General features: G+C 36.4%; 1 protein-coding gene across 1 annotated transcript in view; it reads left to right on the top strand.

The window, feature by feature from the left end:
• MIB1 (MIB E3 ubiquitin protein ligase 1) overlaps positions 1 to 14,172 on the top strand; it is a 158,448-nt gene that overhangs the window by 77,898 nt on the left and 66,378 nt on the right. Inside the window, exon 12 of the mRNA XM_051970353.1 lies at positions 464 to 615. Within this exon, the coding sequence (XP_051826313.1) occupies positions 464 to 615 (152 nt within the window). The remainder of the gene's footprint in view (positions 1 to 463; positions 616 to 14,172) is intronic.

Below are 14,172 nucleotides of genomic sequence, written 5' to 3'. Positions count from 1 at the left end.
GACATCTTTTTGATGACTTTTGGTTAGTTATATTAGGAGTAACAACAGACTAATAAAAAATGGATCACTGAGGATTTGATCAGTGCTAGTTGGGTCCAGAGGTACAAATTTGAAAGAGATTTTAAAGGTATCACAGGGGAAATATTGTTGGTCCATTTTCATATTGCTAATTGTTTTGGGAAGACTTTCCATCTCATGTTTTACTATTGAGCTCTAGTGATAGAACTATCTAGTGATAGTGATAGTGACAGATATCTAGTGATATTTGTGTAAGATAACCTGTTTACCTGAAACTAAAAAAAACCTCACATATAGTGAAATATTGCATTAATGACAGATGGAATATGATCTTTTCATGCTTTTTTATTAGTTTAATAATTGTATCTCAGTCAAAAATACTGTGAAATTAAATATAAAGTTATAAATGGACTTGTAACATTTAAAAAAAAATTTATCTATTAAGGATTCTGAAGGTGATACTCCCCTCCATGATGCAATAAGTAAAAAACGTGATGATATCCTTGCAGTCCTTTTAGAAGCTGGGGCAGATGTTACAATCACAAACAACAATGGTTTTAATGCTCTCCACCATGCTGCATTACGAGGAAACCCCAGGTAAATATGGAATGTTACATATTTTATGTTATTATATATACTTGAGTTTTTTTGATTTATCAAGTTATGGCTACTGTTAAAATAACTATAGATTATTTAAAGTGTCCACTTCAAATTTTGGTAATAGTGATTATGATACTGACTAGATTATTTGTTAAATAATCATTCAAACATTCATTATAGTTATGCTTAATAATTTTGTTTCCTGTGTGTAACCTTTTCTTTTTGGTTGTTATCCTAACAGAGCTATTGTGAAGCAAATTAAGAGCATAAAAAGCCTTTTTATAAAAATATTTCGTGTATTTATTTAGAACAAAATGTTTACTTGAAATTATCTTTTGATATTGAAATGAATTTCTCAACTCTGATGATAGCTATTATAGTTTTAGATAACTGCTTAGATTTGGTAAGTGGTATTTAAATACTTATTGCCCTTTTATCTTGAACTTTGTTTAGATGTTCCAGAAAATATGTGCTATTTACATTAGATAGATAAGCTTATAATAAAATGGTTACAAGAAAGGAAAAGTGAAATTCATGTTTATTTACTAGTTCACATCTCTTATGAAGACTAATATTAGACAAATGATTGTAGTTGGAACTGGTTTTGGATTGTGTATACTTTGTTCTATTCATGGTACCAAATTAACAAATAGATATTAAACCATAATTTTTCTTTTCAAAAAATTTACTTATTTCCATAAATATCACTGCTCCTTTCTCATTCTCCCGAATCATTGGAGTCATCCTTATTTAGTTAGTTATCAAATCTTGCTAATTTCGGTTGTGTAATAATCTTCTACATTTGTCTCCTCCCCATTCATAAGGCTGTCATTCTATTTTGTTCCCTATTTATATCTTTCAGGGAATATTATAAAAATGTCCTAATTGATCTTCTTGCTTCCAGTCTCTTCCTTTTTTTAATCTACCTTGCACAGAGGTGCCAAAATCTTCTGATAAACATATTTTACTGTGGCACTAGCCTGCCCAGAAACTTTCATTAGCTTGTCATTGTAGATTCATGTTTAAAATAAAAAAAATCTGTTATATACAGTTATATCACACACACACACACACACACACACACACACACAATTATATACAGTGTACAATGTAGAAGTTGGAGTGAGTTTCATTATTATCATCTTGTCATCATCATTATCCTGCACTTATATAGTGGTTTATAGTCTGCAGAGTGATTTAAAAATATTACTTCATTTTACCCTCACAACAACCCTTGGAGGTAGGTGATATTATTATCATTATCATCCCTGTTTTACAGTTGAGGAAACAAAAGCAGATAATTTGTCTAGGATCACAAATCTAGGTAAGTGATTTAATATCTGGCCTTTGATCTGCTGTACCACCAAGCTGCCTCCTTTTTGATTAGTGTCTGTGTCTGAAAAAAATCATTATTTTAAAAATTAATCAAAGAAGCACTGTAAGGATCACATTTTTTTTCTCCCAAGATCCCTAGAAAAGATCCAGATTCTTTCTATTGTCATTTTCCCCACTCTCCAGTGGAATGCAGACTCCTTGAGGAAAGAGACTTTTTTGTTTAATCTTTGTGTCTCTTATATCTAATAGTATCTAAACTATTTCTTGATAAATAGTTAGTGAATTAAGAAATTTGAACTTTACTTAGGAGACTTAACCTGAATTATTATCACAAGCTTCAAATTTTTGGAATTGGGTTAAGTTTTATTTTATTGAATAAATGCAATAGTAAAAGATGTTAAGACCCCTGAGAAATGCTTTTTTAGGTTTCAGAGATGTAAAATGCCATTTCAGAAAGCTTGTTAGTGTTCTTTGGTGGGGGGGGGGGGGGCGGTGTGTGTGTGTGTGTGTGTGTATGTTTGTATGTATTGCTATATGTCTACCCCTGCTTCTTTCCTCTGTCCTGGCAATCATTCTTGTCATTTCCTCAGTGCCTACTGGCTGTTTTTCCTGCCTCGATTCTCTCCCCACTCCAATATATCATACACTCAGTTTTCAAAATGATGATCTTAAAATGGAATTCTGACTATATTACCCTCTTATTCAGTAAACTTTAGAAGTTCCTCATTAACCTCTATTATCAAATTTGAAATCTTGTATTAGACTTTCAAAACTTTTCATACTACTTTTCTTTCTACTTTTCTTATTCCACTTCATGTATTCTGAGATCCAAGAAATAGTGTCCTCCTGATTGTACTTGCACATAATAAAGATCTGATTTTGATGGGTTTTCATTATAGTTGTCCCCTTATGCCCAAATTCTTCCTGTCCCCATTTCCACCTCCCTTACTTCTTTAATGGCTCAGCCAAAGTTCTTCCTTCTGCCAAAAGCCTTTCCAAGCACTCCTAAATCTTAATGTCTTCCATCTGAGATTATTCCCAATTTATTCTATATATAACATATTTGCATCCAGTTTGCATGTTGGCTCTCTCTTAGACTGTGAGAGCTCCTTGAGAGAAGGTACTATTTTTTTTCCCTTTCTTTATTTCCCCAGTACTTAGCATAGCTAGTTTATTACATAGTTGTAATATAATACAAAGAAAAGACTGCTCTTTAATCCTAATCTTTTATTGTGATGGCTGCGTTAGCACCCTGGATACCTTAGAATCAGCTGGAGTCAGGATAAGCAAAAGTCCTTAGTCTTTATTCTTGGTCTTTAGAAGTAGGATTGAATTGGATGAAAGCAGAATCTCCGCAACCTTTCTTCTTCCTCATCTATCACCAAAATGACTCTAGATAGTCTTACTCCACCCTCTAGTCCCTCTACAGTTCTCTATATACACCTGTCATACAGCCAGCATAGGATAGTGGGAAGGGCCATTTTCCAAGCATATGCCCATAGAGTATTGTCCAATCAGTAATTAGTCTGAAGTGCTTGGCTGTCCTGACCTCAGTGCATTGACTCAAGAGTTTCAAGTCCATTATATCTCCTGCTTTCTTTTGTTTTAGAATAAATGTGGTCATGCCTGTCCCTGACTTCTCAGGGAGGTGAAAACACCAAAAAGGAGGTTATCACGCCGCCCCCCTCCCCTTTCCCCCCCCCGATTTCTCAGGAAGGGAGGTGAAAGCACCAAAAAGGAGATGATCACACTCTCCCTGACATCTCAGGAAGGGAGATGAAAAGCACCAAAGGGAAGTGGGGATTGCTAGTGGGTTTCTGGGCTGAAGGGTCTTATTAGAAACAGGTATGCACAAACCCATCAGCATGAGAGGTATTACACAAGCACATTGCAATAACGCACAGACTATTAGTGGTGACTCTCCCCACAGCCAGTGCAGGCTCAATGTGGTGTAAGAAACATGAATTATAAATGCAAGTAGTGGTATAACAAACAATATAAATCAACATGGTGTTGTAAAAGATTTCCAGAAGTCTTAGGAGGGTATATAAACAACAGTCACACATATGCCTTCTTCAGCAGCCAAGAGATAGTCCAAAACCAATCTATTGTCCATTGCTTCACATGTCAGGGGATCCAATGATTCCCCGCAAGTTTTTGAAGTCTTGCAACAGTCTTTTTATGTGTTAGGAAATCCAATGATTCCAGCAGATTTTAAAGTCCTGCAACAGTCTTATCATTTCTCAGAAAATCCAATGATTCCTGAGGGTTTTCAAGTCCTACAACAGTCTTAGCATATCTCAGAGAATCCAATGATTCCTGACAGTTTTGAGGTCCTACAACAATCTTATCATGATGTCTCAGAGAATCCAGTGATTCCTGAGGGTTTTCAAGTCCAACAATTTTTGATGTCCATGAGTCAAACGCCTTAACTGCCAGGCTCTTTCAGTGGTGAACACAGTCAGCAATGGAACCTTACCCGATGTTTCTTGGATCTTCTCCTTTGTTCAAAGGTCTGCTCTGTCTCTCTCCGATGGACAAGGCAAATATGGCTCGTTGGCACCCATCTTACTCCTTTTCCATTTGTGGAGATACAAGCAAACCCTCTCCCCCAAGCGGTTAATCTATCTGGTCCCTTCCATTCACCACTTTCTGAGCCTCTGCATATCACCTGGAGATTATCTAAAGATAGTGGAGCTGCTTGCACTGGATACTGCCCTTCTGGTGGGTTATAAAACTTGTCTGCTAGGCCAGTGCATCTTTGGCAAAAATCAAGAAGTTAATAGTATAAAGAGCTACATTTAGAAGTTCTCTAGGGTTACCTGTGGCTCCCCCTTTCTTTTGTTTTTGGAGAAGTGTCTTAATGTCTCGGTTTCTCCTTTTTACTGTTGCTTGTCCTTGAGGATTAAAAGGTATGCCAGTGGTGTGTAAAATCTTATACAGTGCACAGAAGTGTGCAAAATGTTTAGAAGTATATTTAGGTCCATTATCTGTTTTTATTGCTTGTGGCACACCCATAATTGCAAATGCTTGTATAAGGAATTCAAGGACCACTTGGGCTGTCTCTTTTGCTGCTGGTATTGCAAAAGTGAATCCTGAAAAGGTGTCTACCATAACATGGATAAAGGATAGACGACCAAAAGATTTATAATGGATCACATCCATTTGCCAGATTTCATTGGGTCTCAAACCACGAAGGTTCTTCCCTGGAGGCAATGTAGGAGCATGGAAAGGAAGGCACGCTGTACAGGCTTTTACTATGCTCCTTGCTTCCTCTCTTGTTATTCCAAATTGTAAACGTAAAGCTCAAGCAGCCTGATGGTATTTAAAATGAGATTCTTGGGCTTCTTGGAATAAAGGAGTATTGGCCAGCATAGTTAGAAGGCTATCTGCCTTTGAATTACCATCAAAAATAGGACCTGGAAGTGCACTATGAGAGTGGACATGCAAAATATAAATCTTACCTGGATGCTTTCTCACTTGCTCTTGAAGTTCCTTAAAGAGCTGATATGTATTAAAGGCTACAAATTTTATTTGGGCTGTGATAATTCTTTGTATCACACTTACTGAATAGGCTGAATCAGATATTATATTTATATCTCCTGGATAATAAGTAAGAGCTAGAATGATCGGATACGATTCATTCTGCTGAGTAGACTGAAAAGGAGTTTTGACTACTCTCTTTATAATTAAGTCACGAGAGTATACAGTGCAAATATGATATTTGGATGCATCTGTAAAGATAGTTGGTTCTTTAAGAGGAACTTTAGAAACCTTTTCTTCAAGAATCCATCGCCAATTATGTAAAAGTCTGGTTATTTTTAATGGAGACCTGTGTGTAAAATTTGGAGCCATGGCTCATAAAATTTGCCACTCTGGGATGGTTTCACTGCATACATTAATTTGTGCATTAGTATAAAGGGTATATATCTTGTCAGGTCTTATCCTAGATAATTGTATTGCTCACTTAATGGCCTTTAATAAAATTCTAGCCACAAGCACTGGGTAAGAAATAAAGCTTTGTTCTGGTTGTGCTGGGAGGTTTACCCACTCTGTCACAGTCTCCTTGATGAAGGACTGCTGTGGGTGTCTCTTGTGTAGCAAAAACTGATAATTTCCAAGGGTTTTTGAGTGACTCTTTCAACCACATTGGATAAAGCCAGTTCAGCTTTTCTCAAAGCCTCTTGAGCTTCTTTTGTAAGCTGGTGTGGTGAGTTTAAAGCACTGTCTCCCCTTAATATGTCATATAATGGTTGCAATTGATAGGTAGTCAAGCCTAACACTGGACACATCCATTGGATATCGCCTATCAATTTCTGAAAGTCATTTAAGGTGTTTAGCTTCTCTGTTCTTAAGGAAAGTTTTTGTACTGTGAGCACCTTGGGATATACTAAATATCCTAAATATTGAAAAGGAGCATGTCTTTGAATTTTTTCTGGCTATGTGCAATTTGTAGTTCCTTAGTGTTTCCATGGTCTTTTGTAGACATGCTTCTAATATTTGTTCCTCAGGTGCACATCCCAATATAGCATCCATGTAATGTAATAACATTACTTTTGGAAATGCTTTTCTTACTGGAGTAAGAGCAGCAGCAACATACATTTGACACATAGTAGGGCTATTTTTCATTCCCTGTAACAAAACTGTCCAATCATATCTTTTATATGGTTCAGCTAAGTTAACGCTGGTCACTGAAAAGGCAAATCTTTTCATATCCTCCTTATCTAAAGGATAGAATAGAAACAATCATTAATGTCTATAACCCAAAGAGGCCATTCTCTAGGCAACTGAGGAGGACATGGAAGTCCAGATTGAAGAGTTCCCATAGTTTCCATCTGTTCATTTACCTTTCTTAAATCAGTCAACATCCTCCATTTCCCAGATTTCTTTCTTACAACAAATACTGGGGAATTCTAAGGACTTAGAGAAGCTTGTAAGTGTCCTTGGTCAAATTGCTACTGTACTATATCTAATAAGGCCTGAATTTTATCGCTAGCTAAGGGCCACTGTTCTATCCACACTGGTGTATCAGTTTTCCATTGGTGGAAACAGGTGAAACAGGAACAGGTGAAAGTGTTGGCAGGCCTTCAACAGCAGCCCTGCCTAAAAAAATGAAGTACTCATTTTTAATCCTAATTGTTGTAAGACATCTCTTCCCCACAGATTGATGGGGATTTTTTCAACTATAAAAGGAGTAAAAACTCCTGTTTCACCTTCAAATATCCATCTCAAAGGGGCACTTCAGCTGCTATTGATTCTCCTATGCCAGACATGTAGGTGTCTGCTTTAATCTTTGGCCAGTGACTGGGCCAGTTGGCACCTCTAATGACTGTACAATCTGCACCTTTGTCTACCCCTCCTTCCGATGGTAGGCCATTTATATAGATCATGAGCATAGGTTGGTCAGCTGTTACAGCTGCTGTCCAGTATATTCCTGGATTTTATGGGTTGGAATCAGAATCTGGGTGACTATCACCAGATTGCTTATTAAGAGTCTGTATCAGTAAACCTGATGCTGCTGCTTCTCCTGGGTGATAAGTCACACATTGTCTACCTGTATTAGTGACTAGGCTATTTTCTACACATTCCCCAGTTTCCCACATCAGTATATGGATGGACACTGTTTTGTAAGTACTCTCAGGAGGTGAAATGATCAAGCCTACTGTGCCTGGAGGCAAGGGATCTATAGGCTGGAGAGGAATCGATTTCACCTCTCCAGGGGGTATCTCAGTTGTCCCAGCTGCATACAACTCTGTTCTCCCCAATTGTAATCCCTTTCTCCCATCATATGGTTTCCTGGCTGGGTATTGGACTTCTAGGCATTCTCTGGGTGCACCATCAACTGCCATCATGCCCCAAGTGTTTTTTGTCTTGGGCCCTGGAGCTGGGCCCCTCATCCCGTTTCCCTGAATCAGTCTACATTCTGAAGCCCAATGGAAGCCTCTGTCGCATTTTGGACATGGGGTATTAGGTCTTGTTCTCCCACCCTGTCTCTCTGCCAATATTGAGCTTTCAGATGCCCTACTTTACCACATTGAAAGCATTGACGAGTTTCTCTGGAAGTCCCTTGCCAAAAGGGACCCTGTCTTCCCCTGTTGGGATCTTGGGAAGTCTGCATCATAGCCTGGCTATAAAAGGCATTTGTGCCCACTGTGGCACAGCATCTTATGATCTCCTCTAAAGGAGCATCCTTTTGTAGTCCTAATATAATTCTTCTACAAACCTCATTAGCCTTTTCTTTAGCAAGTTGCCTTATCATAATGTCTGTTTTTGCATTTTCACCATTAGTTCGTATGATAGCTGTCTGCACACGTCCCACAAAAATCAGCAAAGGGTTCATTTGGTCCTTGTGCTATTTTTGTGAAGGCTTTACCCTTAAGAACCTACACCTGTTAGTAGGTCACAGGTGATTGGAGGATTAACTTCACTATGACTATTTTGTTGGGCTTGAATCCTACAGACCTCACTATATTCAGAAAGTCGCAATAAGTTTTGTACAGGTTCTAAGCATGTCCTTGCTATAGATTTCCAGTCCCTAGGGTTAAAACTTCGTAAGCCAAATTCTGTAATAACATCTTAATATAAGCTGATGTAGCCCCATAAAGAGTGCAAGCCTTTTTCAGGTCTTTGTGGATTTCTATATCAAAAGGAGCATATCTTCTACTTTCTTGACCTGAAGAGTTAAACTGTTGAATCACAGGATACATACCTATTTTCAGATCACCTGAATTCTGCCCTTATTCTGTGGCTTAAGTACTAAGCCTTTTGCAATCTAGTCATAGGAGGGGATGATTGCTGGGGGGAGGTACTGGGGATGTCACTGCCCCTCCCACTACTCCTCCCTCCATCCCAGAAGATGAAGTTGATGGGGGCATGTCAAGAACCAGTTCCGTTTTATTATTTTTTTTTTTTCAAGATTGACCTGCTTGTCTGTTTTCTTTTTTTTTTTTTTTTTAAATTTTTATTTAATAATTACTTTATATTGACAGAATCCATGCCAGGGTAATTTTTTTTACAACATTATCCCTTGCACTCGTTTCTGTTCCGATTTTTCCCCTCCCTCCCTCCACCCGCTCCCCTAGATGGCAAGCAGTCCTATATATGTTAGATATGTTGCAGTATATCCTAGATACAATATATGTTTGCAGAACCGAACAGTTCTCTTGTTGCACAGGGAGAATTGGATTCAGAAGGTATAAATAACCCGGGAAGAAAAACAAAAATGCAGATAGTTCACATTCATTTCCCAGTATTCCTTCTTTGGGTGTAGCTGCTTCTGTCCGTCATTTATCAATTGAAACTCAGGTCTCTTTGTCAAAGAAATCCACTTCCATCAAAATATGTCCTCATACAATATCATTGTCAAAGTGTATAATGATCTCCTGGTTCTGCTCATTTCACTTAGCATCAGTTCATGTAAGTCTCGCCAGTCCTCTCTGTATTCATCCTGCTAGTCATTTCTTACAGAACAATAATATTCCATAACATCCATATACCACAATTTACCCAACCATTCTCCAATTGATGGGCATCCATTCATTTTCCAGTTTCTAGCCATTACAAACAGGGCTGCTACAAACATTTTGGCACCAGTTCCGTTTTAGATGGGATTGAATCCCCATACCCTTCATCAAGCCCTTCACCCTCACTTAAATCCCCATGCCCTCTGGTGATATCTCTTTTAATTTTTTCTTTATCCTCCTCTTTTTCCTCACACTTCCTTATCTGGCTGTTCTTAGAATTCTTCTTTTTTCTATAACTTGCAGGCCAAATGTATTATGTTTTGGAAATTGACCAAGGACGTTTATAATTATAATATTCACATAGTTGATCTACTAGTTTCCAATTATCTACCCCTATGTCTTCTTCCTTTAAGAACCAAGGGGACATGACATGCATTCTAATGTACCCAAGAGTCTAGGAATCTGCTCCTAAGTTACAGTTGAGCCTTATCCCTTGATCAACTTAAGCATGCTTTCTATAGCGCCCCCGTGGAGTAGGGGTGGGCATGGGGCTGGGGCTGCCCCATTCTGCCCCATTTCAGCTAGAAAAGGTTACTAGTTTAGCCCTTAACAGAGTAAGTTCCCCATTTGCCTATTAAAATTCTCACCCTATTTCCTGGTCACCGGAGACTTCTTCAGTGAAATTAGGGTCCTTGGTCCACGCCTTGGGCACCAAATGTGATGACTGCATTAGCACCCTGGATACCTTAGAATCAACCAGAGTCAGGATAAGCAAAAGTCTTTAGTCTTTATTCTTGGTCTTTAGAAGTAGGATTGAATTGGATGGAAGCAGAATCTCCACAACCTTTGTTCTCTCTTGTCTACCGCCAAAGTGACCCTGGCTAATCTTACTTCACCCCCTAGTCCCTCCTACAATCCTCTGTATACACCAATCATTGAGCCAGCACAGAATAGTGGGAAGGGCCATTTTCCAAGCATATGCCCATAGAGTATTGTCCAATTGGTAGTTAGCCTCAAGTGTTGGGCTGTCCTGATCTCAGTGCATTGACTAAAGAGTTTTAAGTCCATTCCAGTTTATAAAGGAAAAAACAGTGACTTCCTCTATAGTCTTTGCCTTTGCCTAACTAGGTTTTATTTTTAAAGGTTTTCAGACATACAGCTCTCTTAGCCCAGCAATTACTAAATGATAGATCATAGGACAATAGAGGTCATCTGGTCTAATGATGTCACTTTATAGATGAAAAATCTGAAGCCCACACAGGTAAAGGTGACTCTACTATGTGGACTTGGCAGTGTTTCATTTGAAGAGACAGTATATATACTGTCTGCTTCATACATTTCAAATATTTGACAATAATGGATTGCTGGAAAAGAATCATGGATTGATTTGCTTATAGAGAAATGGTCTTGAAAATTTGTCTGCTCTAAATCTAAGTTTGCTTCTTAAATTTGCACATCTTTAGTAAAATATAAACTTCATGTCTTATATTTTGCCATTTCTTTACCTTACTGAACCACGAAAATAACAAGTATTGAATAAAGCTAGAGTAGGAAGAAGAATCTGTTACTGATTTATTTCGAATTTGAGAAAATAATTGCATATGTTCATGTCACTTAAGAGTTTAGAAAATCAGATTGATATATTCAACAAAAAATTATTCAGTGTCTATTGTATATTTAGATTTAGTTCTATTTTTTTAGATTTATTTTTTCATTTTAGGAAAACTGTATTTTGAGTATAGGAAATGCCAGAAAATATCTACTTATTTTGCTTTGTGTCAGTTTCTTTTATTCCTGTTCTTCTCTGAATTTTCCATATTCATTATTTGTTATTTATTGCAGTGATTTTCCATTACTTTTGTGTAGCCATTCCCTAATCATAATGTTGTTTCTGATTTTGTGATTATTATAATTTATGCTATTTTATTTGTTTTCTTACACTTTAAGCAAAATGTTTGTTTCCCAAGCTAAAATACATAGTTTTAGCAAGATACCAATTTTTAAATTTCCAATATTGATATAGGAATAAAATATTTAATGATAATATAGAATCAGACAAACTACATTCAGCTCAAGGGCTAAATTTACCACCTTTATATGTGTGCAGAACTGAATAGTTCTCTTGTTGCACAAGGAGAATTGGATTCAGAAGGTAAAAATAACCCGGGAAGAAAAACAAAAATGCAAACAGTTTACATTCATTTCCCAGTGTTCTTTCTTTGGGTGTAGCTGCTTCTGTCCATCATTGATCAATTGAAACTGAGTTAGATCTCTTTGTCAAAGAAATCCACTTCCATCAGAATATATCTTCATACAGTATCGTTGTTGAAATATATAATGATCTCCTAAATTTACCACCTTTAAATACAATAAAACTGTATTTTAAACTGCAAAAACTATTATCTGTAATAGAGAAATAAACTATGGGACAAATGAGACTTAGTTTTTCTGACTCCTACCATAGATTATATTCAGACAGGCCTTAGGTAATAAAAATAACTATTTTTTTAAAAAATGGCTAGCACAAATGTATAGTGTTTTGAGATTTGCAGAATGTTTTACATGTGTTTTCTGATACAACCCTGGCAGTTGTGTATTCTCATTTTACAAATGAAGAAGCTAGACTGAAAAAATTAAATGGGTTATTTAGTGTCTGAGATGGAATTTGGATTCAGGTTTTATTGATCAAAGTTTATTGCATTTTGTACTATGTAGTAGTTAGCAAGTAAGCATCTTATCACCTATTAATTACAAGATTACATTTTTGCAAACTCATTCCTTTTTTCCTTTGGGAATGAAAAATAGGAATTTTGAATTGGATAGGCACTGAGAAATTTGCTTCATATGTTGGCATTTTAAAATATTCTAGATATGGCAGAAATTACATTTAGTTATTTATAACCCTGGATAAAAATTATTTAGAAAATTACCTTTTTAAAAAACAAAAAACAAATCTGTGATTTTCATTGATGTGAGGAACTAATGATGAGGAAACCACCTCTACCAGTTTGGATTGATACTGATTTACCAAACTTTAGAACGTCTCCTGGGTTGTTTAGAAGTTGTGACTTGCCCAGTATCAAATGTTGTCAGTATATATCAGAAGAATCCAGGATCTCTGACTGTGAGCCCCCCTCTTTATTTACTATGTCATGAAAGAGTTTTTAACAAAATTTCAACAACAAAAAAGTTTTGAGTTCCAAATTCTTTCCCTCTCTCCAGCCCCTTCTTCATCTATTGAGAAGGCAAGCAATATGCTGTTAGTAATACATGTCTTTCCTCATTTTAATCAGCTATTTATAGAAATTCTGTTTCTTTATATAGGGAGTCCCCTGCCTTAAAAAAAAAAAAATCAAATGTTTTAGGACTTATGATAAATGATGTTAGCAGTAGTTTTTTCATTTGTCAGATTGGAATTTATCCAGGAATTTTTATTAGTCACCAAAAGACACCTATTAAGACTTATCTGAATTGCCAAATAAACTTCTAGGCATTCTCTTTTATTTAATTTTTTTTTTTATTGCTGGTAATGGATCTGCTAAAGAGTATAATATTGTTGTTTTTATAATTATTTAACTGTAAGAATTTGAGTCTTTATGTTAATGGCGATATATTTTTTTCTTTTCTCAAGTAGTCTTATCTTTCTAGGAACTTTACTGATGTTTCATATCTTTTTGATGTAGCAGCAGCTTAGCTAACATTAGAAAAATACTTGAGAAAGGAAATGAAGTTGATATCCTATTCTTATTTGATTATGCCTGCTTTTATTTTATGTGTAGATATGCCATTAGGATATGAGCCCTTGAACACATTGATTTTGCTGTTTGTTTATCTAATTCAAAGCATCCTGAGTTGTATAACATGTAGACATGATATTCAGACAGGCTGTTTTCATCAGCTATCACCTGAAGAGACCTTGTAAGTGGAAGGCAGTGTCAGATTACCCATATATCCTCCTTATAGCTTTTACTATGCAGTGATGGAAATAGACAAATGAAAGGGTTATGTGAGCATTTGTTTGCTGCCTACTTTTCACTAGCTTTCATCAATCTTTGAAATACTTCCCTCCATTTATTAAATACTTGTTACCTAGAATGTTTATAGACAAGGGAGTAGCAAAGTTGAATGGATTAGAGACCATATAGAATTTATCCCTTTCTTAATAAATGTGTTCTTGTAGGTCTTTTTTGTGAAAAAGAAAGGGGAAGATTTGTGAATGACTGAAAAGTTCTATTTAGCCTTCCCTTCCCCATCACACATGGAGCTTATCAAATATCTTTGTGCCAGGGAAAAGATTTCAAAGACTATTGAACAGGGTTGTGGGGTGCTATGGCCGTAAGTGGGCCTGGCAGGAATGAACAAAAAGGTTTGGTGGCAGGAATAAACAAAAAGGTTTGGAAAAAACTTAATAGCCTATTGTCCTTTTAGGCAAAGGGAAGCTGAGATAATGAGATTCATTTGGACAGGACTTATTTGAATAAAAATTTACTAATTTTCCAATTCCTTCTTCCTTACAGCTTTAAATAGCTTGCTCTTCTTAATTTAGTGCTTTGGCTACCTAGAGAAGGATATAGTATGTTGTGCTTAAAGAGTCTCTGCTACTTTGAATAATTGCTATTTCAAAGTAAAATTAATTGTTAGGGAGGATTATGTAGATAAAAACAATTTTTCTGGGTTTTTTTTTCTGGTAAAAAGTATTTAATGGAATAAGTAAGTTTAAAATTATTGTCTTCAAAACTGTATTTGGGGAAAAATA

This window comes from Antechinus flavipes, chromosome 1 (genome assembly GCF_016432865.1).
Source record: "Antechinus flavipes isolate AdamAnt ecotype Samford, QLD, Australia chromosome 1, AdamAnt_v2, whole genome shotgun sequence".
Lineage (NCBI taxonomy): Eukaryota > Metazoa > Chordata > Mammalia > Dasyuromorphia > Dasyuridae > Antechinus > Antechinus flavipes.
Note: the sequence above shows the minus strand (reverse complement) of the source record. Positions and strands in the feature narration are given on the sequence as shown.